At 48.6% G+C, this 24,468-nt stretch overlaps 1 protein-coding gene across 1 annotated transcript in view; it reads right to left on the bottom strand.

Annotated features, from left to right (window-relative positions):
* Positions 1-881: 881 nt before the first annotated feature.
* The window catches only part of MAPK8IP2 (mitogen-activated protein kinase 8 interacting protein 2), a 59,391-nt gene continuing 35,804 nt past the window's right edge, over positions 882-24,468 (bottom strand). Inside the window, exons 4-12 of the mRNA XM_042467696.1 lie at positions 20,644-20,717; positions 16,062-18,377; positions 14,227-14,302; positions 12,181-12,353; positions 10,161-10,270; positions 7,573-7,692; positions 6,164-6,234; positions 4,448-4,546; positions 882-2,458 (exon numbers count right to left, since the gene is read on the bottom strand). Of these exons, the coding sequence (XP_042323630.1) occupies positions 2,386-2,458; positions 4,448-4,546; positions 6,164-6,234; positions 7,573-7,692; positions 10,161-10,270; positions 12,181-12,353; positions 14,227-14,302; positions 16,062-18,377; positions 20,644-20,717 (3,112 nt within the window). The 3' untranslated portion in view covers positions 882-2,385. The remainder of the gene's footprint in view (positions 2,459-4,447; positions 4,547-6,163; positions 6,235-7,572; positions 7,693-10,160; positions 10,271-12,180; positions 12,354-14,226; positions 14,303-16,061; positions 18,378-20,643; positions 20,718-24,468) is intronic.

Raw genomic sequence — 24,468 nt, 5'->3', positions numbered from 1 at the left:
TGTTGGTCATTACCTTTAAAGCCCTACATGGCTTGGGCCCAAGTTACCTGAAGGAATGCCTCTCCCTACACAAACCACCCCGTACTCTTAGAACTACAGGGAAGCTTTTACTAGAGCTCCCCAGAGTAAGATTAAAATCAACTCACCAAAGATCTTTTTTGGTTATGGCCCCTTCATATTGGAATAATCTCCCAGAGGAGATGCGGTGTATCCCCACATTAGAAATTTGATGCTAAAAACCTTCCTTTTTCAATTGGCATACCCTTCCAATTCGTTATAAAGTATATGTTATAGAAATTAAATCAAGCCCAAATGATGTTATGACTGATATTATATGTTGCTAGATCGATAATATTTTATAGATTGTTTTAACAAATTATTTTATATTATGGTGATTATATCTTAAATTGTAAATGTTTATACTGTTCTCTGTTTTATATTTTGTTGGAATCCTGCTTCGATCTTGGGAGAAGCGGGAAATATCAATAAAACGTTTATTATGTTTATTTATTATTAATTTGCTATCCACGAACACCTTTTACATCTTAGTTGCTGTGTGCATGTGTCCTGTGTCTGTGCTTAGTGTGAATGTTGGCATCCTTCTTGTTGTTCAGATAATAAAACCGAGTTGTACTTAGCACTCTGGATTTCAAGTTTTTTGAAACTGCAAACATAGTAGACTTGTATCCCAGCTAAAGTTATACTGCTAAATTGTTCGGCTAATTTAATTTCCCCACTGAATATAATTTGTAGGTGCCCTCCTGGGACCCTAGGTTTTTTGGTAACAACCCACCACAAGCGCATAGACACATAGACTAGCACACTGGAGCCGCTGGCCCTGTTAGGAAGGTCCAGGGATGGAGCACACAGCCCAGCCGTAGTGACACCAAGCGTATATTTTTATTGAAAGACCAACTCCATGACAAGGCAGTGAGGGGGGTAGGGCCTTGAACCCGGGTTTGTACAGGTCACTGCTCCGCTTGGTTTGACGTTACAGATAAATATCATGACATAACACAGACAGCAGTGAGCGCTAGTCGGTCAGCTAGTACTGAGTGGAGACAGGCGGGACTGGCAAGCAAAGGGGTCCACCAGGCACAGCAATGGGGGTGAGGGTGGGCAAGAGGAAATGGAGGGCAGAGGGAGGGGTGAGTATGTGGGTTTTGGGTGGGCAAGGGGCAGGAAGGCCAACCAAGAGAACAGGGAGCCCAAGCCAGGCCAGCATCTCCAAATACACCCCGATCCCACAACCAAGAAGGGCACAAGCAGCTCTTTCTGATGCCTTTGTGATTTCTGACACAAGAGTGTGATAAGAGAGGAAGGATTGACCTGCACTTGCCACTCTCCATAGCCACTCTCTCCAAAATAAGAACAGCCCTCTTGCCCTGGCACATTTGTGGCAAAACAGACCCCACATACACACGCACACATACACAGGGGAGGGCAAAGGGGTCCCCTGTTTCTCTTCCCCATCCTCCCCAGAAAGAAAGACCATTTGGCTCTCTGCCCCCCATGCAGCATGCAAGGTCCCACCTCAGACCGCTTCTTCCCCCCACAACCCAGGATATGTAATAGCAGAAAGAGAAGCAATTGCCTCACTGTGTATGTTTCCCTTGGTGCTGCACAGGCTGAAATTGTGTACACACAGAGAAAGGAATGCAAATGTGCGCACACACGCACACACCCTCTTCCCACTTGGTGAGCAAGGTACCAAGGCAATGGTGCCAAGGCATGGAGAGCCAAGCACCTGGCCCATGAAAGGGAGGCACAGATCCCAAAGGACAAAGGATGTGCCTGACACCCCCCAAGCCCCACAAAGAGGGAGTGGAACGAGGGGGTGATAGATGTTGTTTCTCCCACCCAGCCTCCCTCCCCCAGGAGAACATTTCCAAAAGTGGGGTCCAGATGGACGTTCGCCATCATGCTCCAAGCCTTCCTCCCAGCCCCAAAACAGGACGTCATGCAAAGGCCGTAGCTTTCTGGAAAAGCGCCAGACTCCATGGCCACCCTTTTACGCAGCTCTCCCCAGCCCACCTCGTTTCTCTTGATCACTCCCACCTCCACTATGCTCACTGGTCTCCTCCTGATCCAGAAGGAAAGACCTCCCACTGAGGAGCGTTGCTGTCTCCCCCTCTTTCAGCCAAAGTTACGGGGCAGGGAAGGGGGCAGGAATCAGGAGGAAGAGAGGCCACAGAGCAAGATGCGATGCATCAGGTGGCCAGCAGCTGTGCCCCCTCTCTCTGGCCCTGGCCCTTCAGTGTCAGGGAACGGGTCAAAAACATGGCGGCGTGGGTTGTGGCGAGCCTGGCAGAGCAGAGGGTTGTGGGTGGGTTCAGAGTCTCTGGATGGGGTGCGGAAGCAGGAGGCACGCCAGCTCACTCCCTCCTACTCCAGGTAAATGTCTTCTGTGGGGCAAGCGAATTCCAGGTGCTCTTGGTAATATTCCTGAAAGGCGCGTCTGGAAGAGAAGGGAAGGGATGGTTAGCATTGGATGAAATTGGCCCACCTGGGCACAGAACAGTCTGAAAGAAATAGCAATGTGACTGTTTACTTGTTCTGTACTTGGATGCAAGAGGAAACTAGCCAAAAAGTTTTCTCCCTGCTGGGCAAAATGATAATGATTTTGCACTGTGGGATTGGTTGGCTTAGGACTTCCTTCAGGGATGCTCCCTTCCCAAAGACAACAACAGATTAATTTCTTGAGAGAAGGGAGCAAGTAGGAAGGAAGCAAAAAGCTTGAGTACATGGACCCCAGAAAGATAGAGAGAGGTAGAATCAAAGGGCAGGCATAATCTAGAATAGACTCCTCTCTCTCACTGGAGACCATATATAACACCGGTCCTGCAAAAGCCACACTGGTTTCCAATTTGCTTCCAAGCTCAAATCAAGGTGATGGTGTTGACCCACAAAGCTCTAAATGAGTTGGGACCAAGATCACTTGAAGACTATCTCCTTCATATAAGCCTACCAGAAATGTGAGATCTTCAGAGGAGGCCTGCTGCGTGTTCCACTAGCTTGTGGGTACAAATAACAGGGATTTCTCTATAGGAGCACCCCATCCCCAAGGAATCTCTTAGGCTGCCCCAAACAGGACTGTTCCATATCGCATTCAGTGTCTGAAATTACTCTTTTAACTGTTTCTAGGACTGTTTTAGACTACTTTTAAGAGTTTTTAAAAAGTGTTTTGAAATTTTTTTCATCTTCATATTGTTCTAATTGGTGTTTATTTGTTCCTTTTTTCTTAATTTAAAAGGAAATAAATGGGAACCATGCTACCTTGAAGGTATTATTATCTTTCTGTTCTTTTGCTCGTCTCACTTGCCATGTTAGTCTTTCTAATACAGTAGTGCTACATTCCAACCCTTTTCATACCATAGGTCTAAGATGGCTGCTTATAGGGTTCTTCCAGTTGCTGGCAATAACCTGTCTGGCTGCTAATAACAGAAAGGAAAGCAAATCCTTATGTATTATTTACTTATTTACACCCCTAAATAAATTTAGTAGTGCCAGTCCTGGATCCAGGGTGATATGGCATTCCATCATCTGGTTAATTTCTGCCTGTAAATCCTGCCAGAATCCTTGTATCGCTGGATAATCCCACCAAGTATGAAGATAGGACCCTGCCAAAACATAGGTTCTCTGTCATAATGGAGAGTTATTATTAGATACATATGCCATTTTTACTGGAGTAAGATACCACTGATATAACATTTTAAGCATACTACTACTACTACTACTACTACTACTAATAATAAGCTTTATTTGTATACCGCTTTTCCGGTATACTTTCTCTGTTATGGGCTGATATCGATTTCATTGGACATTGGGGCTGATATCAATTACACTGGGATTTGATTTTTATTTCTTCCTCACTTCGGCAGCCCCTGTGGGCTAGGGGCGATACAGAAATACTTTACATTATCATCATTGTCATCACTTTATACATATTCAGGATAGCATATTGGCCAGATAGTGAAGTACAAGAACATCCCAAATGCACAAAATACATGACGCAAGCTTTCAAAGCCCCACTGGCTCCTATATCAGGATTTGCCTGATGAAGAAGCCAATGGAATGTCAAAAGCTTGCATTATGCATTTTGGTTGTCCAATTAAAAGCATCACTGTTTTGTGGATTTTGGATGTTATTGTACATCACTTTATACAACCGTTGATGCTCCTTTGCCTCCAGCATCTGCATCCACACATGTATGGCCAAAGAGTTGACCCTGTGTGGACCTCAGGATAACCAGCTCCATGGAAGAGCTACTGGGCTAGACTGGCACAAGGGGAATCAGCTGCCATTTGTGTCAGTCTGGTGGATGTGCCAGGCCCCTAGGAAACATCTAGATGGGCCTCTCCTACCTTGTGCACGATACAGCAATGGCTATAAATGGCTGATTCCATTAGTCCCCCACCTCCATTGGTCCCCACTGCCAGACACTCACCCGACACACTCTGCAACTTGCCGCATGGACTCCTGGGAAACGAATACGTGGCAGGCAAAGCGACTCAGCACCGGGTGTTTGGTGATGAAACCAAAATAGCTGCAAGCAAAGAGGGCCGACATTCATGAGGGAAGTACAGGGGATCACACCCGCCAACTGTGCCACTGCCAGGCCAGCCCCAGCTGTGCACCTTACTGGTCATGCTGGTCAGGGCCACCCCACTGTATTGTTTGGAATGGCTGCACAGCACTCTCAGGACCAGGGTATTCCTGAGCGTCAGTTGCTGGAGAAGGTACAACTGGTTTGCCCTGCTGTTCAAATGCTGGGATTCCCATTGGGAGAGCAATATGGGAACACAGGCTGAGAAAGCATTGGGGGCATAACTCCAGACTACTGCATAAGGAGGCAGGCAGTATCTCCTTGCACAGCATCCAAAATCTGCCCCCCAAGTAGCTGTCAAGCCCCAAGTGATGGTGCAGCCCTTTATGGGCTTGGGGTGGACACAAGGAGGCCAGCTGCAATTCTTCAGCCAGGGAAATAAAAGGAGGACTGACTTCATAAGACGTCAATTCATAAGATGCTCTGCTTATTCCAAAGGGAGGACAGAATTATATCTCTATTACATCCTCCCCCAGCGCAGGCTGCTTCCACACTGCAGAATGAATGCAGTTTGACACCACTTTAACTTCCATGGCTCAGTGCTATGGAATTCTGGGCTTTGTAGTATAGTCAGATATTCAGTCTTCTTTGTCAGAGAGTTCTGGTGCCACAACAAAGTGCAAACCCCAGGATTCCACAGGATGGAACCATGGCCGTTAAAGAGGTGTCAAACTGTATTAATTCTCCAGTGTAGATGCAGCCATGGTCACTTCCCTGGGTTTTTGGAAGAATTACCTTGTTTCTGTTCTTAGCTAGAGAGCTGTATCTAGGGATTGTTCCCTCTCTGTCCTTCCTTGCACCATCACCAGTAAATAGCCACAAGAGAACCCTCCTCTGGGGCTTGACAGCTGCCCTGGATAATGTGAAAGATGCACAGAGCGACACAAAAGGAGTGTTACACTCTGAAGACCTCGGGGTAGGATTTCAGTCACAATGTTGGTCTAGATGGGCATTTGGCCTGAAACTTACAGACTGATACCTAGGCTAAGGCCACATACAAAAGATCCAGTTTTAAGTGTACCCCTAATATTTAACATGTGGATGTGAGCGCATGTGCGCTGGGTACACAGTAAGGATGGCTTTGCTAGAAATCCAGGCACAAGGTGAGGCATAAATGGTAACTGAGCTAAAACACCTGTGAGCCCACCCCTCTGAATAACAGGCCTCTTCCTCTCTGAATAGCCCACTTATTTGGTTGGCCCTCTCTCTCGTTCGTGTGTGAGAAGATGTTTAGATGCTTCCATGCAGATATAGGAGTCTTCATTGCTCCATTCTCCTTCTCTCCAGCCTCTGCCATGCTGTCTGCCAAGGAGATAAGGGCAGCTTGTGTGGGAGACCCTCATCTCCCAGCTGCTCACTGGCCCAGTTACGACCCCTTTCAAGAAAATGGATTGACACAGAAGCACATCATCTGGGATGGTCCAGCAGGTTGATCCCAGGTGGGTAGAGAGGGGGAAAGATTTGCAGGTGCCCAGCTGGGCAGCACAAATAGACTAGTTGGGAGGTGAACCACCTCTGGCGTTGGGTAAGGAAGGGATGACAACAGAGCATGCTTACCAGCTGTTACGGGGATGACAGCCACAGAAGGAGATGTTCTTCATCTGGAAGAAATGGCTGCACCGCTCAAACTGGAAAGAGAAACAGGGAGGGAGCATTCAGAGGATGCACCAGACAAATCCCCTACATCTCCAGCAAGGCCACCCTCCAACTCGACCTCCTGAATATCCTGGTCAGATGTACCAGGAGGAGGGCGAGGAAGAGGAGGTGGTTTGGGATCTAGCTATGGAGTTTATCACATGAAGGAGATTGCGGGTTTATCCCATGAATATCCTGGAAAAATCATGTAATTATGCAAAACGATTTCACACGACGTTGCACAAAGCCTGCCATTAAAGTGGTCACAAAGAAGCATTAATGTGCATCTTTTTAATTTCGGGGTTTCGGTGACAATGCATTTCCAACATCACTTCATTTGTGCAATTGCGTGTGATAATCATTCACACAATTACTCACCCTTTTTGCTTCATCTGCAGGCTGCTTTAAATGCACTTTAATCTCTCTTTAATGTCAAAATTAGCCTCAATGTGATAAACTCCTATGACAGCCAGCAAAGTGTAGTGGTTTGAGTGTTGGACTACAGCTCTGGAGACCAGGGTTCGATTCCCCGCTCAACCATAGAAACCTTGGGTGAGTCACACTTTCCCAGCCTCAGGGGAAGGCAATGGCAAACCTCCTTTGAACAAATTTTGCCAAGAAACCCCCCCCCCATTGGAAAGAACACAAAGGCACACAACAACGTGTTCACCAGAAGGTGCATAGGACAGATCTGTAAGTGGAGCAGGAATCCTGGCCTCAACAGGGATTTAACAAACCTAATCCTGCAAGACATGCAAAGGCCTCTGCTGTTCTTTTCCCCACTATCATCATGCCTCTGGGCAGGTAGTGGGGCAGCTTTAAGTGTGAAAATGGCCACCAGGAGCCTGCAATGGCCAGTAGTCTGGTGGGGCAATCGCTGCCAGGGATCTGGCAACTGGGACCCTGTGGCTCAGGCTGAGAGGGCAAAATGGGACCCAGGCTGGCTCCATTCTTCCTCCATCCTTCAAGGGGCTGGGACAATGCTCACAGATTAGGGGTGCAAACTCTCAATCCCAGTCTTATGGCCCCCTCCTACACACCCAAGTTAAAGCCTGGTTGCTGTTTGTAGCCCTCTTTGCCGTCTTCGCTTGACCCCACACCCGATTCTCCCCATGGGGGCATTCTCTACCCAGAGACAAACAGAGGCTTCCACCCATCATGGTACCAGGCCATGTTACAGCAAACTCACCATGGGGATGCATGCATTCATGAAGCCCCAGGGCTGCTTTGCCATACTGCGGTCAGTCCAAACCAGTGGAAGAGAAGCCCACCCCCCAAGGCTGCTCCTCCTGGTCCTGGCCCACCCCTAACCCCCCACGCCAGTCCCCCACCTCTTCGTCCCGGCTGTATTCGTTCACTGTTAGGATGAGCTTGATCCCCTGCAGGCTGATTTCCAGGTCGCAGGTGGCCGGGGGCCTCAGGTGTACCGTGAGTTTACGGGTGGTAGCAATCTGCAAAGGACAGAGATAGAGAGGTCAGTGGAAGCTGGGAAAGGAGAGGCAAGGAAGGGGTCAAAGAGGATATTGCCCCAAAACAGAACCAATATGTCAGATTCCACAGGGCTTGGAAAAAGTACTTTTTGGGGACTCCAGTTCCTATAACCAGAGGAGGGTGACCAAAATGGTGGAAGGCCTGGAAACCACCAAACCCTAGGAGGAGCTGCTTAGGGACCTGGGGGTGTTTAGCCTGGAGGAGAGAAGGTTAAGGGGTGATATGAGAGCCATGTTTAAATATTTGAAGGAATGTCATATTGAGCATGGAGCAAGCTTGTTTTCAGCAGTTCCAGAAAACAGGACCTGGAGCAATGGATGCAAGCTACAGGAAAAGAGATTCCAGCTCAGCATTAGGAAGAGCTTCCTGACCATGAGAGCTGTTTGACAGTGGAATAGACTGCTGCCTCGGAGAGTGGTTTGTTCTTTGGAGGTTTTCAAACAGAGGCTGGATGGCCATCTGTCACCGGTGTGCTTTGACTGTGTCTTCCTAAATAGGTGAAGGAGGATGGACTTAATGGCCCTTGAGGTCTCTTCCACATCTACGATTCTATGATTCTATCCAGCATGTCCATTGCCCACCCCTACCCACAAGTGAGAAGTAAAGTTTCCAAGGTCTGTCTAAGGGTTCATATAATGTCTTCTGGAGCAAATTCAACTCCTGATTTGTGGGTCACAGGTAGCATAGCCAGCCTAGCATTTTAAACAGGTCCTAAGATAAGTCCCAGAATGGAACAAGCAACCAGAGGGGGAAGTGGGACGTTCCTGCACTCAACCAGCCCCAGAGCCAGTTGCCACCACAGGGGAAAATGTTAATAAAAGGCCAGTTAGGTGTATGGTGGTGATGGCATTCAGAAGCAGCAGAGAGAGAAAGAGAGAAAACAGGGCCCAGCTATGAAACACCTGGTTGGGATTATTATTAGCTCCCTGGAGCTCCTCAAAATGGCTTTTGCATCTAGAAAGGGCAGTGGCCATGGCTGGGTCCGCGGGGGCAAGAGACTGGGCAAGGGGCAAAGACAAGCGCCCCAAGGACTCCGGGTTTCCAGCTGTGCTCTGGACAGCTGACTTCAGTGAGGCCTTTGACAAGCTGCCCTATGACATTCTTGCAAACAAAAATGTGGACTAGACAATGCAATTGTTCTGTGGATTCGTAATTGGTTGACCTTCTGAAGCCAAAGGGTGCTCAGCAATGGCTCTTGTTCTTCATCCTGGAGAGAAGTGACCAGTGGGTCCCACAGGATTCTGTCCTGGACCCAGTGCTATTCAACATCTTTATCAATGACTTGGATGACAGAATTAGGGGCATACTTATCAAATTTGCAGATTACACCAAATTAGGAGGAGTAGCTAATACTCCAGAGGACAGGATCAACATTCAAAATGACCTGAATAGACTAGAAAGCTGGGCCAAAGCTAACAAAATGAAATTCAACAGGGAGAAATGTAAGGTACTGCACTTAGGAAGGAAAAATGAAATGCACAGATACAGGATGGGGACACCTGGCTGAACAAGAAACTTATACATGTGAAAGGGATCTGGGACATGAGTCAACAGTGTGATGCAGCAGCTAAAAAGGCCAATGTGATTCTAGGCTACATCAATAGAAGTATAATGTCTAGATCAAGGGAAGTAACAGTGCGCCTCTATTCTGCTTTGGTCAGGCCCCACCTGGAATATTGTGTCCAGTTCTGGGAAAACAATTCAAAAAGGACATTGAGAAACTGGAGCCCTGTGTCCAAAGGAGGGCGACAAAAATGGTGAAGGGCCTGAAAACCATGAAGTCCTATGAGGAGAGACTTGGGGATCTGGGGATGTTTAGTTTGGAGAAGAGACGGTTAAGAGGTGATATGATGACCCTATTTAAGTATTTGAAGGGATGTCACATGGAGGGGGGAGAATAGCACACAATGGAAGAATGGATGGAAGCTACAGGAAAAGATTCCACCTAAACTTTAGGAGGGACTTCCTGACAGTCAAAGTGGAAGAGAATCCCTTGGAGTGTGGTAGAGTCTAATTCCTTAGAAGCCTTTAAGCAGAGGCTTGATGGCCAGCTGTCGGTGATGCTTTGCTTGTGAGTGCCTGCATGGCAGAATGGATTGGATGGCTCTTGGGGTCTCTTCCAACTCTATTCTTCTATGATTCTATAAGGGCATGCCAACACAGGGAGCCAGTGGGGCATTGGGCTGCCAAAGGAAAGACCACAGTTCCAATCCCCCCTCAATCATGAAGCTCATAGTGTGACTCATCCTCAATCTCTTGCTAGGTTGTTGTAGTGAAGATGAGAGAAGTACATCTGCTACCCGTGGAGGAAAGGCAGAATGCTTTAACAGTTGCAACCGTCTACTGAGGCAGCACCTCACTCACTTGCTCACTCACTCACTCTCATGCACAGATACACAGACACACCTTTCCCCCTCCCAGGCCTCACCTTCTGCATGGCTGCGCACAGGATGCCATTGCCCTGATGGTAAGGAACCTCCACGGAGCCCAAAAACTGGACATTGAAATGCTCCACCCAACAGGGATTCCGCTTCAGGCCTGGAAGAAAAACAAGAAGGAGAGTTTGCTGCAGGAGAAAACACACACACACACACACACACAAGAGTAGGTTAAGAGGTGATATGATAGCCCTGTTTAAATATTTCAAGGGATGTCATATTGAGGATGGAGCAAGCTTGTTTTCTGCTGCTCCAGAGATTGGGACACAATGGAGCAATGGATGCAAGCTCCAGGGAAAGAGATTCCAGCTCAACATGAGGAGGAACTTTCTGACAGTAAGGGCTGTTCGACAGAGGAACAGACTCCTTCCTCAGAGATTATGGTGGAGTGTCCTCCTTTGGAGGCTTTTAAACAGAGGCTGGATGGCCATCTGTCAGGGTGCCTTGATTGAGAGTTCCTGCATGGCAGAAGGGGGTTGGACTGGATGACCCTTTTTGGGGTCTCTGCCAACTCTATCATTCTATGATTAATCATACATGCGTCTCTCAAGGACTGAACTTCACACAATAGTCTCTGGCATCCAAAAGAGAACCGCTTAAAGAAAAACGAGCGAGCAGCTGAGCGTCTTATATCCAAGTGGAAGTCTTGCGTGAACTCAGCTGAGTAGAGAGAGGGTAAGCCAAGTTAGACATCCTATCAATTGCAATCTGCAAGTGCTAATGATGAATAATTCTGTCTATGCAGAGGGCAGTGTGGCCTAGTGCTTTGAGTGTTGGACTATGACTCTGGAGACCAGGGGACAATTCCCAGCTTGGCCAGGAAAACTGCTGGGTTGACCTTGGGCAAGTCACACACTCTCAGCTTCAAGGCAATGGCAAACCTCCTCTGAACAACCGGATGGCCATCTGTCAATAGAGATGCTTTGAATAAGAGTTCTTGCATGGCAGAATGGGGTTGGACTGGATGGCCTTTGTAGTCTCTTCCAACTCTATGATTCTATAACTCTTGCCAAGATAAACCCATGATAGGTTTGCATTAGGGTTGCCGTGTGTCAGAGAGACTTGAAGGCACATGACACACACACGCACACATTGCTTACTTTTTTAGGAGGATGACAGCAGAGCCTGGGGAAGCTACTGTTTTGGATGACAGCATTCGGAATCCTAGCCTCTGGCTGGCACTGAACTCTCAACCTTGTGGTTGTTGAGTGAGAGGCTGCAGTCCTGGCATTTAGCCACTGCGCCACCAAAGGAACTTAAGATGATCACAATTAAAATTATCTTTACACTACAACATCTTATGCACAGAATAAATGTGTTTGTGTATACATAGTTTCATGTGAATGAAGTGGAAATTTGGTAAAATGTGATTTTAAAGATTTTTTTAAATTAAAAATTGATTTTTTAAAAAAAACATTAAATTTTGAAATTTAAAATGTTTTTTTAAAAAAAAACATTATTATTAAATCAATTATACATATAAAAACTACAAACAAAAACATACACATGCACAACTATTCTAACCAACCATGAAGCAAACATAAAACGACTTGTTCTCCTTTACTTTGAATATTTCAAACTAAGTTTCATTTCTGACTTTCTGATTCTTATTTAAATTCACCTAAAAGAAACGAGAACATCTCCTTTCTCCTTCCACTGAGCATCACCCCACTCCCTGCATCTCTTCAGCGTTTTAAGGAGATACAGGTAAACACCATCACCTGTTTCTGCCCAAATGCAGGTGTTTGAGGAGCAGTGGTGTCACACCCCCTTAAGGTGCCACCTGCAGTGATCCGCACCCCCTTCACCCTCGAATGTCACCACTGGGCTCAGGTGAACCACAGGTGCCATGCAGAGGCGGTGGTGCATTTGGCTCAGCCAACGAATGCTTCATTGCTCAGCCAGAGACCTGCCATAGGCCGCTCTGCAAGAGGAAGAGCCCCCATGGAAGGCTTTTTTGTTCTAACTCACTCACATCTTGACCCCAAGAAGCCCCCCCCCCCCCCGTACCTGTCACCTCCTTGGCCTGGCTCACCACCTCATGTGCATAGAAGGCTGGGAAGATCCCGCGCTCGCCGGTGCGCATGTTGTAGCCCCGGTACCAGTAGTCGTCTTCCTCCAGCTCCACCAGAATCGGGTCATCCACGTCCAGCTCCAGCTCGTCTTCGTGGCGCGGGATAAACCTGGAAGCAGAACAATAGCCCATGGGCCGGCTAGTGAAAAGGTCCGCTGGTTCATGCAGCCCAAGCCTAGCTCCGTGGACACCATTCCCTCCTCTCTGGGGGGACCTTGGGCTGGCCACGGTTTATTTCAGGGGGCCACCCCTCTCCTTGTGCCTTTGCCACAGGACTAGCTGGTCCAAGAGCCAGTTTTCTGCCCTGGTACACTTCAGGGTCTATGCAGACTCCCCCAAATGCTAAAACCCTGAAACTGGCTGAAAGACCACTTGGGGTTTTGAAATGTATTGAAGAGTTGGCATTTCTGATGTTGGCGGGGGCTGGTGGGAGGGCTGTCACCAATTCAATTTAATATGTTAAATTTAAAATATTAATTTCTTTTATATCCCCCCTTTCTCTTTGCACAGGAGCCAAGGTGGCATAGAGGCAGTACAGACTGGCACTTTGTGCTGGCCTGACTGCAGAGTAGGGCTGAACTAGGGCTGAACGTACACCCGCCCCCAGTCCTACGTCCACTGCTTGGCCGCGATAATTGCGCATGCCTGTCCATATGGCGTGTGCCATGATGACGTCCGTGGTGCACAGCACCCAAACTGCACTGACCAGAAGGGGAGTCATGATGGCACGCAAGTGCACCAATGATGCCCCTTCCAGGAAGCTGCTCAACTTCTTTTGGGGTGCGGATCGGTGCTGCAGTGTGCAGCTGCTGCGGCACCGATCGGAAGCATACAAGGTCGGCTTTTAGCTGCCCATCTGTATAGCCCTTTAATCTCATTTAACAGGTGAACTGCTGATCTTGGAAGAAGTTTCTGGAAGACAAAACCTCCCCTTCTGTTTGAGGCAGAGGAATCTATGGAGTTTGGAGGGGCTGAAAGCCACAGAGATGGCCTAGGGCCAATAGATGCAGACCAGGACCAGCCTTGGCCAAATCTTGCCCTACAGGGAAGCTGGCTGCAAGGACCCTGGCAGTCACTCACATTGCAGCTTTTGAAGTCACATTGTTTGCTAAGGTGTTATCACACTTTTTATATTTTATACTTTGACAGGCCACTGAAGAAGACGTCGGTCGAAACACGTCTGGCCTTTTGTTTTATAGAATAATATTGTTTATAATTGCCATGTATTTTGGGTATTTTATTCACCCGTGGCATTTTAGATCTTCCAGTGGGGTAATTTTACCCTTTTAGATATTACATTGTTTTTTTTTTTTGCTCCAGGGTGTTGTTTTTCTTTTTTAGTTTTTACCCGAACCCTTTGGTTGTTGTGTTTAGTCACTCACATTTGCCACAGAGTAGGGTTGGGCATAGGGCAGGCTGCCTGTGGCCCTGAGTCACGGTTTTGAGGTCCCTGGAGACCCCCACCACCAGTCCTCCAAAACCCTACAGGTCCCCTGTGATTTTCAGGCACTCTTTGCCTCCAACCACCACGATCCCACAATGCACAAAAACACACTTGAAGCCCTATGAGGAGCGACTTAGGGAGCTGAAGAGGTTAAGAGGTGATATGATATCCCTGTCTAAGTATTTGAAGGGCGAACATACTGAGGATGAAGCAAACAGAAAACAGGACCCAGAGCAATGGATGCAAGCTCCAGGAAAAGAGATTCCACCTCAACTTTAGGAGGGACTTCCTGACAGTAACGGCTGTTTGACAGCGGAACAAAATCCCTCAATGGAGGGTGGTGGGGTCTCCTTCTTTGGAGGTCTTTAAACAGAGGCTGGATGGACATCTGTCGAGGGTACTTTGATTGTGAGTTCCTGCATGGCAGAATGGGGTTGGGCTGGGTGGCCATGAGGGTCTCCTGCCCCTGATCCCTGCCGACCCCCTCCGCAAGGTCCTAGATGCCCCCAGCCACTCCGTCGACGGTCTCCCTCCTCACCTGAAAACCGCTCGGTGGGTCTGTTCCCGCTCTTCCCCATTTACCATGCAAGAAAACAGGCCAAAGGATTCTGTACCTAATGGGGGCGAAAGGGTTGAAAGATCATTTCATTGATCACCCGCCTTTTCCCCAAGAGCGCAGGCTGACCAGATGTCCTCCTTTTCCAGAACACATCCTACATTTCCACCTTCTGTCCAGGAGGAATTTCAGAATGTCCTCCATTTTGAGCATGAATTTATATTTAGATGAGTGTTTTTAGCTTCTTCTGTTTATTCAATGTAAAACGAACAGAAGCCATGCATTAATAATTGTTTTCGCACTCTTCGCATGAAACCTTTCATGTCTGACTTCCAAAGCTAACTGTGGTTGACGTTTATTCAGATTATTTGTACTGATCCTTTACTACATGTTTATATTTTTCTGATTCTATTTTAAATAAAGGGATAATTTAAAATTCACTATACACACACATACAACAGACTCTCATAATAGTTGCCATTTCTCCCCGCGTATTACTTAGATGTTTCATTTCCCATTCCCAATTATGTCGAAATGTCCCTGAACTTCCATCTTTCATGAAACGAGTCGATTTCTCAAATTCAGCCACTTCTCATAGTTTTATTGACCAATCCGGCATCGAAGGGACTGAACTCTCTTTCTGCTTTTGAGTTAGAAACAATTCTAGCTGCCAATGTCATACGGCAGCATTTTTAGCTTTTATTTGGTAACGCCCTACGTTTGTCTTGAATGTCCTACATTTTCTAGTGCCTCGTCCTCCTTTCTGCTTAGGACATCTGGTCACCCTAAAAGAGTGCGACTCAAGGCAGCTGCGGAACGAAAAAAGAAATACACGTAGAACCCTTATACCGCTGAAAACACACAAAGAGTTAAAGTTAAAACAGTTCTGGGTGCGCCATACAATTAGATCAAAAATATAGAAGATTAATTGGAAAGCATGACTGCAGCCTGGAAATGCCCATCAAGAAAACTGACCCATCAGTGGGGAGAAGTGGCATGTTTTGCCAATGCCATACTGGGGTGCTAGGCAGGTAGGCAGCTAATGGAGACCCTGACCCCAGGCAGGAAAAAGACCCTTGAGGATGGGTCACACTGACCCTGTGGGCAGAGAGAGGGCAGGGGTCTCTTTGGGAGCAAGGAGAATAATAATAAAAAGGAGGGACCCCTGAGTCCCGGCATCAATGAGTCCTGATACTGATGGGTCCTGATAATGCCACCCAAATGCCAATGGACACTCTACTTTAGATGGAGTGAGGGGCACAGGACCCCTGTGAAAGTGGGAAAACTACAAATAAAAAACACTCATTTTTTAACCTGAAAAAATACCTCTCTAGGAACCTCTAGGTCAGTGGTTCTCAACCTTGGGTCCTCCAGGGATTTTAGACTTCACCTCCCAGAATCACTGATCATTTGGGCAAGCTGGCTAGGACTTCTGGGAGCTGAAGTCCAAAACATTAGGAGAGCCAAAGGTTGAGAACCACTGCTCTAGGTCCTCCAGAGCAACTCTATGGTCAACATCTGCCAGAGGCTGACCACAGAATTGCACTGGAGGACCTACAAAGGCCTAGGCAAATTTTCTCTCTCAGAATTTCTAGGTCCTCCAGTGTGACTTCTGTCAGAGGTTGACCATAGACTCATGCTGGAGGACCTACGCATGCCTAGAGAAGTGTTTTCTCTAGTAATCTCTAGCACAACTCTATGGTCAATTTCCAACATAGTTGCCCTGGAGGACATAAGAGATTCCTAGACAGAACATACTAATCCATGAATAATCAAAGCCACAAAAGTCGCAAATGCGGAGGGCTGACTGTACTTACTGGAGGAACGTGAGGTGCTGTTGACGAAGACGTTGAGGAACTTCTTGGAGAAATGGAGGTCAGCCTCGGGGGATGAGTCCTCTGAGGAGGAGGAGGAGGAACCGCGCCCATCCGGGGCCACCAGCCCCTCCCCAAAGTCACTGGCCACGTCCTCCAGGTCAGTGGCGTCGCAGGCGCGGAGCAGCTCGCTGTCATCGCTCAGCACCGAGGTGCAGCGCTTGAGGCTGACCAGCTCCAGCTGGGTGTTCTCGTCTACAACCAGGGTATACTTGATGGAATCGTAGGCCAAGGAGTCGTCCAGGACCACGGACGGAGGGGGCAGCGGCAACTCCTCGGAGAATGGGGAGCCCTTCAGGCTGCCCAAGCAGGGCACCTCGTCCTCCTCGGGGGAGTAGGCCAAGCTGAAGCAACGGTTGGTCTTCGCGGTGGAGACGTCCAGCCCCTCGCTGGGCTCTAACCGGATGTCGTCGATCATGTCATTGTCCTCCAGGATGCCTGAGTCCAGGTCTCCATCAATCCCACAGTCCTCTGGTGCAGCGGTCAGCTCAGCCTTGCCGGGGGCCTCCCGGGAGCGCAAGCTTTTGAGGGCAGGTGCGTTGGTGCAGCAGCCTGAGAGTGGCCGCCCTGGGAAGACAGGTGTGATGGTGTCATTGGTGGGGTTGCTCATGAACAGGTAGGATGAACCCCGGTCGCTGGCGAGAGGTACCTTCTCGAGGGCTGTTGGCTTGGGCTCCGGGGGCTTCTCCTCCTCGGCCCCTTGCAGGGAGCAGCGGAGGGTCTCCATGTCCACCAGCTCGATGCTTTTCTGTGGGCACGGCTGGCTCTCGGCCAGGGCCTCACTGGGGATCTCGGGCTCCAGGTCCGAGGCCGGAGAGATGGTATCTGAGATGGAGTGGGCCAAAGGGAAGCACTCCTCAGCACACTTGATGGGGTAGGAGCCCTCCGAGATCATTTTGTTCACCAGGTTGCTGAGGAGCCACGGGGAGTCCGAGTCCTCACTGAGGTCGGGTTCAGACTCAGAGTCCGACTCAGAGTCGTATTCGCTGTTTCCGTCTTCTTCGTCATTGTCACCCTCCCCCTCAGGCAGGAGCTTTGGCCCCACCGGTAAATAGAAGGAGCGCCGCAGGCTTTCCAGGCTGTGATCGGGGTTTATCTCCAGCTCCAGGTGAGCCGAGAGGGAGACGTGGGTCTGGTCAATGGGGGCGGACGGGTCCTCGCAGTACTCCTCTATCTTGAGTTCAACCAAGCTATCCCTCCGCACCATGCTCTTTTCTGCAGGCAGCTCTGTGCCCTCCTCCTCCTTGCCCGTGTCCAGCAGGAGGGCATCCTTCAGGCCCATCACACCCTGGGCATCCAGGTCTGCTTCCAGTTCACCCTCTGACCCCGGGGAGCTGGCTTCCTCAATGGAATTAGTGAGGTGGGAAGAGCGCCCACTGCTGCTGTCGCTGCTCAGGTCCAGCTCTGTCTCCGAGATGCTGGAGATCATGTTGCTGACCAGGCGGTTCCCGCTGCACACAAATGCCGCTTCGATTTCACCCTCCACATCTGAGTCGGAGCCTGGCGAGCTGAGGTCCTCGCTGTGCCGGCCACATGGGGGGAAGGCCTTGGAGTTGCGGCTGGTGAGGTCCGCCTCTATGCCTGGATCCGAGGAGGGGGATGTGGTGTCCGAGGAGGCGGACGGTAATCCTCGCACGCTGGGCACTTGGCTCCTGTGAGCACCCTCCACGTCAGAGCTGAGCAACTCCCTGGTTGCCCCAGTTAGGCTTCTGTGGGCAGCTGTGGGGTGATGCCCTCCGGACCCGGTATCTCTGTAGTCCTTTGTCAGCTCATCCTCAGAGAGCGGGGTGCCACCACGGTCAGTTGGGTAGATGGAGGAAGTGTGGCCTGGCTCCCTGCTGGCAGAGATGACTGGGCTCCCGGCAACCTTCTCTTTCTCCTTGCATGCCACCGCATCCCTCTGGAACCTGGCGCAGTAGCTGTCTGTGGCGGGCGACCTGTGGGGACTGGCATGGGGGGACTGAGACTCCTGTGGGGCTGAAGTAGGGCCTTTGGGGCTGCCAGGAAGCTTTGTGGGTGTTGGACTGGAGGAAGCCAAAGGAGGCCGTGTGCAAGGGACAGAGGAGACGATATTCATGTTGTAGTCCTCCCCGGCACGTAGAGTAGGAGAGTCGTCTTGCAACTCCTGGCTGTTCCCTTCTGCATCGTAACAGGATGGCGGCTTGCAAGGAGCATGAGCTGGACTTGGCTGGCCTTTGCGGCCCTGAGAATCCAAGCAGGGCCCGTCCTGGAGACACGGGTGCGAGGGAGAAGATCGCCCTACAAGGGAAAACAGACAGGCATGTACCTTCAGATCTTGGGACGCAACTCTTTTCTCAACCTTCTAAGAAGTCTGGTGGGGCCATCCACTTGCAGGACATCCATGAAATCACCATCTTCCCCACTTCCATTAAATCCTAGCCATCCTGCGCACTTGTCATTTCAACCTCTTGAAGCTCCTTGAAGACCCCTTCCCCAAACAGCTGAAGGAAAGACAAGCTTGGACTAGGTTCAACCTACACCAAGGGTTGGGAAAGTGCAGCTTGTAGCCAGCAAGTGGCCCTTGAAGACTGCTTTTGTGGCCCCTGAGTGTCCTGCAATCATGCAAAATCCCAAATTTTAAAGACCCCCCCCCCTTTTTTTTTGGCCTGCCCTTTTTTTCCTGGCATTTTGCTTTTTTTACACACACACACACAATTTTTTTTTCAGATGGGGGCTTTCTTGGCTGAAAATGGTGGCCCGAAGTGACCCAACGCCACTTCCAGAGTGCTGTCATGCACTGGTGCAACCCGGAGGAGAGCAAATTGGGGCACACAGACCTCCTTGCGCTCCTTCTCCAACATGGAAGAGGTTCTGCAACTGCCCTGCCTCCCTTCCCTTTCCCCAAGGAGGTAATGGATCTTGCAGGGAGGTTTGGGCCTGACCGCTACAGGGGATTTTCTTCCTCCTGCTGCCATTTCCGAGAGGATTGTTTAGTAGCAGCGTGGACGGTCTCTGCAATTTCACAGTAAATCACGAGACGTCCTCGTGCCGCCAGCAAGAGCCGAGTCCGAATCCCAGGAGGCTCTCAGGCAAAAGCAAATGAAGCTCACAGCAGCAGCTGGGGAAACAGATGCTCAGCAGGAGAGGACCAGCGGTTTTGGTTTGCTCTTAGATGGATCTAAAGCATCTTAAATGGAAGCAGACTCTGCTCCAGAATTTTATTGACTGAAAGGTGCTTAGAGTTTCTCTGACGTAATGTCTTAAGAAATATCAACGGTGTTAAATGGATTCCCTAGGAATATGGGGAACTGTAGTTCTATGAATTCCTGCATGGCAGAATGGGGTTGGACTGGATGGCCCTTGGGGTCTCTTCCAACTCTAGGATTCTATGACATATTTGAAGGGATGCCATATTGAGGAGGGAGCAAGCTTGTTTTCTGCTCCTCCAGAGAATAGGACCCAAAGGAGCAATGGATGCAAGCTCCAGGAAAAGGGATTCCAGCTCAACATTAGGAAGAATTTTCTGCCAGTAAGGGCTGTTTGACAGTGGAACACACTCCTTCAATGGAAAGCGATGGGGTCTCCGTCTTTGGAGGTCTTTAAACAGAGGCTGGGTGGCCATCTGTCGGGGATTATTTGATTGAGATTTCCTGCATGGCAGAATGGGGTGGGACTGGATCAGGGCCCTTGAGGTCTCTTCCAACGCTAGGATTCTAGGATTCTATGAACTTAGGAGGACATAGGACTAGAGATCTTTAGCAAAACCGCATTTTCCATGAACCTTTTGGGAAAGCCATCGCCTTTTATGTTGTATAAACCCCAAAGTCATGGAATAATAGAATCACAGAATCATAGAATCATAGAGTTGGAAGAGACCCCAAGGGCCATTCAGTCCAACCCCAATCTGCCATGCAGGAACTCACAGTCAAGCATCCCTAACAGATGGACATCCAGCCTCTGTTTAAAAACAGACTCCAAAGAAGGAGATCCCACCAAAATCTCCGAAGGAGTGTGTCACACTGTTGAACAGCCCTTCTGGTCAGAGGATTCCTTTAATGTTCAGGTGGAATCTCTTTTCCTGTAGCTTGCATCCATTGCTCCAGGTCCTATTCTCTGGAGCAGCAGAAAACAAGCTTGCTCCCTCCTCAATATGACATCCCTTCAAATATTGAAACAGGGCTATCATATCACCTCTTAACCTTCTCTTCTCCAGGCTAAATATACCAGGCAGCTCCCTAAGTCTCTCCTCATAGGTCTTCATGGTTTCCAAGCCCTTCATCATTTTGGTGGTCGTCCTTTGGACACTCTCCAGTTTCTCAATTCCTTTTTGAATTGTGTTGCCCAGAACTGGACACAGGCTTATTCCAAGTGAGTCCTGACCAAAGCAGAATAGAGTGGGACTATGACTTCCCTTGATCTAGACTAGACACTATACTTCTCTTGATGCAGCCTAGAATCACATTGGCCTTTTTAGCTGCTGCATCACACAGAGAGTCTAAAGGCAGGAAACACACTAATACATACTCTGCAATCTGCCACTCAGGAAAAGAGGAGGAAAACTCACCGGCATGGGGGGGCCGAAGTGGAGGACGCGGAGGACGTGGAATGGAGGAGCGTCTCCTGCCAGGTGGCCCGCTGCTGTGGAGGGGGGGCCGGGTTGCAGCCACTGTTGTTATTCAGGGAGTCCTGCTTGGACAGAAAGAAGGAAAAGAAGTGGGTCAGAGAGGAGCCATGCCATCTTCTAACAGCAAGACAGTTTCCAAAGAAGGAGCAGAGTTAATCTCTTGCAGCATAAAAAGGAAGAAGGGACGGAAAGGACAGAGCGGGACACGTGTGGAGGCAATAATAATAATAATAATAATACCCCGCCTCTCCATTAAGACTACAGTGGGCCTTTTTATCTGTCGTGGTTTGGTTCCAGGAACCTCCGTGGATAATAAGATCCGTGGATGCGCAAGTCCCATTAAATACAATGACATTGCAAAATGGTGTCCCTTATGTAAAATGGCAAAATCAAGGTTTGCTATTTGGAATTTATACATTTTTAAAAAATATTTTCAAGCCATGGATGCTTGAATCCATGGATAAAAACATCTGTGGAGAAGGAGGGACGCCTGTAAGGAGTTTTGATTTTGGCATAAGCTTTCGTGGCTATAAGTCTGCTTCTTTGAAGGCAGTACAGAGTGATAATAAATGCTAGCAGAAGCATGTTTGCAAAGTTGTGGGAGTGGGAGAGGCTGCAATGCTTATCATTTTATTGATCTAGTGTGCTTTGAGTGTTGGAGACTCTAAAGATCAGGGTTCGATTCCCGCTCGGCCACAAAACCCCACCTTGGGCAAGAAGTCACACTCTCTCAGCCTCAGCCTCCTCTGGACAAATATTGCCCAGAAAACCCAACCCTTAGAGTTGTCATAAATCAGAAACAACCTGTAGCCATGCAACACACACACACACACACAGAGTCTTCATTGTGTTACCAGGTTTATTCACGCTCAATCGTAGTTGTGTCCACTGTGCTCAGGAAAACAAAAGGCTATTAAGACCATTCCAAGCTAAAACGCCTTGATTTGATTTGATGTATTTCAATCCAAGGCTTCCTGCTTGTCCCTTCTGTTCTTACTGGAGCCTCCGTGGCAAAAGGCTGGTTTCCTGCGGAAGGGCCTTCCTTGCCATTGTCTTTCATTGCTGGTTATATTTTGTAAATACTAGTGGTTTGGGGTTTTTAAAAATTAGATTTTAGTGTACTAAAATTAAAACTATTCAATACAGACAAACCATCAAACATGCAAAAGACATAACATAGACAAAGAGCATAAACCTAACATTGCAATACATTGCATTAACAGTGACAACTCCAGACCAATCCTATTAGTTATCCTTCATCCAAAATGAGCTCAACCTTCTTACTTTAAATTATATTTCTATATATGTAAACTTCCTTACACATCTTTCTCATCTTTCATCCTTGTGTAACCTAACTTCAAAAGAAATCTCCTTATGTACAAACCATTTGAGATACTAACATGTAACTGTAGTAAATGCCATCCTTTTTCTTTTCCATGTTGTTGGGGACAGGTCCGTTCTTCTGTATTTACCTTTCCTCTTAATTTCATTGTAAGTAAGTCCATATCCGTTGCCTCTCTGACCTTAACTATCCATTCTTCTTGTATCGGTAGGATATTGATCTTCCAATATTGCGCATATTATATCCTTGCCGTGGTATTCATATATTAGATTTCCTGGCCATAAAATACTAGTTGTTTTGAGAAGAACAAAATAAATGAAAGAGACCTAATAGTTTATCTCTTAACTCAAGACGGGCATTTTGTTGCCATTGTGTACCTTCACGTCGTTTCCAGCCTTTGCCTTCCTCTGAGGCCGAGAGAGTGTGACTTCTTGCCCAAAGTCACCCAGCGGAATTCGAACCCTTCTCACCAACGCTCAAACCACTACACCATACTGCCATGTAGGTTAATTAAGGGGCAATTCAGTATTGAGCAGAACACAATGTAAAGAGTAGAAACTGTAGCAGGAGCATGAAAGCACTGAAAGCGGGGAAGGTGTGGGAAGGAAGCTACTAAGCAGCATAAATAATCATTGAGAAGGAAATGAGAAAAAGAAAAAACAAGCAGCAGAGAGGAAGCGACATTAAGCAACATTACTGAACGTGTCGAATCAGAGAATCCTAGACTCCAAGAAGGGCCCTGATCCAGTCCATGGCCCTTTTCCTGCCATGCATAGGGTTGCCATATCCCGCCGGGGGCGGGACAATCCCGGTTTGAGCGGTGCCATCCCGGTCCCGGTCTGGTTTGGCGCCCAAACTGAGACGGCCCCGCCCACCGCGGCCACCTCAGCCCCCGCGGTGGTTCCAAGGCCTTGCTGAGGCCTGGGAGGGCTCTCCGTGGTTGGAGCTCCAGCCGCGGAGACGCTCCCTCCCGGGCCCCAGCGAGGCCTTGGAGGTGGCTCCGCGGTCGGAGCGATCGCCGCGATGAGGAGCAGCCTCCGCCTCCTTCCTGGCCTGAGAGCAGGCCTAGGCTTCCTCCCAAGCCAGGAGGAGGAGGAGGAGGACAAGTTTTAAAAATGTAGGACCCTTTTTAAAATTTCCTAGCCAATTATGGCAACCCTAGCCATGCAGGAACTCTCCATCAAAGCACCCCATTGACAGATGGGCCTCCAGCCTCTGCGTAAAGACAGCCTCCAAAGAAGGAGACTTCACCAACTTCCAAGGGAGCATCTTCCACTGTTGAACAGCCCTTACAACAACTGAGAAAGTCTTACTAAATGCCAACCATTTTCAGATCAATAACTCAAGGTTACAAATCCATAAAAGCAAGTTTTTCAAGCTTGACCAAATGGGCAAGGCACTCCTTCAGAGGTGAATCAGAGTCCAATTCTAAGAGGCCATGACACCCTTCGGCTGCATCTGCACTGCAAATTTAGGGCAGTTTGACACCACTTTAACTGCCATGGCCAGAATCCCATAGCATGGCGCCATGACCATTAAAGCGGTGTCAAAACTGCATTAATTCTGCTGTGTAGAAGTAGCCTTGCATTTGCTTCTCCCTGCTGCCCTTTCAATGAAAGTTTTTTCTTGGCTGGCAATGGCTTTCCTTTGCAGAGAAACCCATCCCTCGCTGCATTGAGAAGCTCGATCTAATAGCCCAGAAAAGCTTTCTCTCCTGATCTGCTTTGCCCCAGTCCTGCACATGGATTTCCCTTGCTCTGGTTTCCCCCCAAATCCCTTTCTGCCTGGTATTCATTACTCTGTGCCCCAGTTCAGTTTGGGTGGGAGAGACCCCTCTTTGGACCCTCAGCTGGGCTCACGGAGGGTTAAGCGTGCATCAGATTAAGCAAAATGGAGGGGATGGTTGGAAACCTTAATCCGGAGAGGGGGATTAGTGGGCAGCACATGAAATAACACGAGATTGAAGGAGGAAAACAGCTGGAGCAGTGCGGGAGAGACCCAGCCAGAGGATGCGGAAGGAAGGAGAGGCAGGCTGCATCCGCGCTGCAGAAACAATCCAGGTTGACACCACTTTAACTACTGTGGCTCAATGCTATGGATTTCTGGAAATTGCAGCTTTGTGAGACATTTAGCCTTCTCTGTCAGTCTCCAGAATTCCATAGCATTGAGCCACGACAGTTAAAGCGGTGTCAACCTGGATTGTTTCTGCAGTGTGGATGCAGCCTCAGAGGAAAAGGTCGGCTTTTTCGGAAGGGATTTTGAAGACATTCCCTCCAACATTTCATCGATGAAAACTGGGACCGTTCTGGTCAAGCAGCAGCAAAGTGCAGCCCAGAGATCAAAAGTTGTTCATAAGGAATGAGAAAAAATGGAGGAGAAGCTGCAGCACTTTGCTTTTAGGGCCTGAGCCGAGAGGGAAGAGT

This window comes from Sceloporus undulatus, chromosome 5 (assembly GCF_019175285.1).
Source record: "Sceloporus undulatus isolate JIND9_A2432 ecotype Alabama chromosome 5, SceUnd_v1.1, whole genome shotgun sequence".
Lineage (NCBI taxonomy): Eukaryota > Metazoa > Chordata > Lepidosauria > Squamata > Phrynosomatidae > Sceloporus > Sceloporus undulatus.
This window is presented reverse-complemented; position numbering and strand designations above follow the sequence as displayed.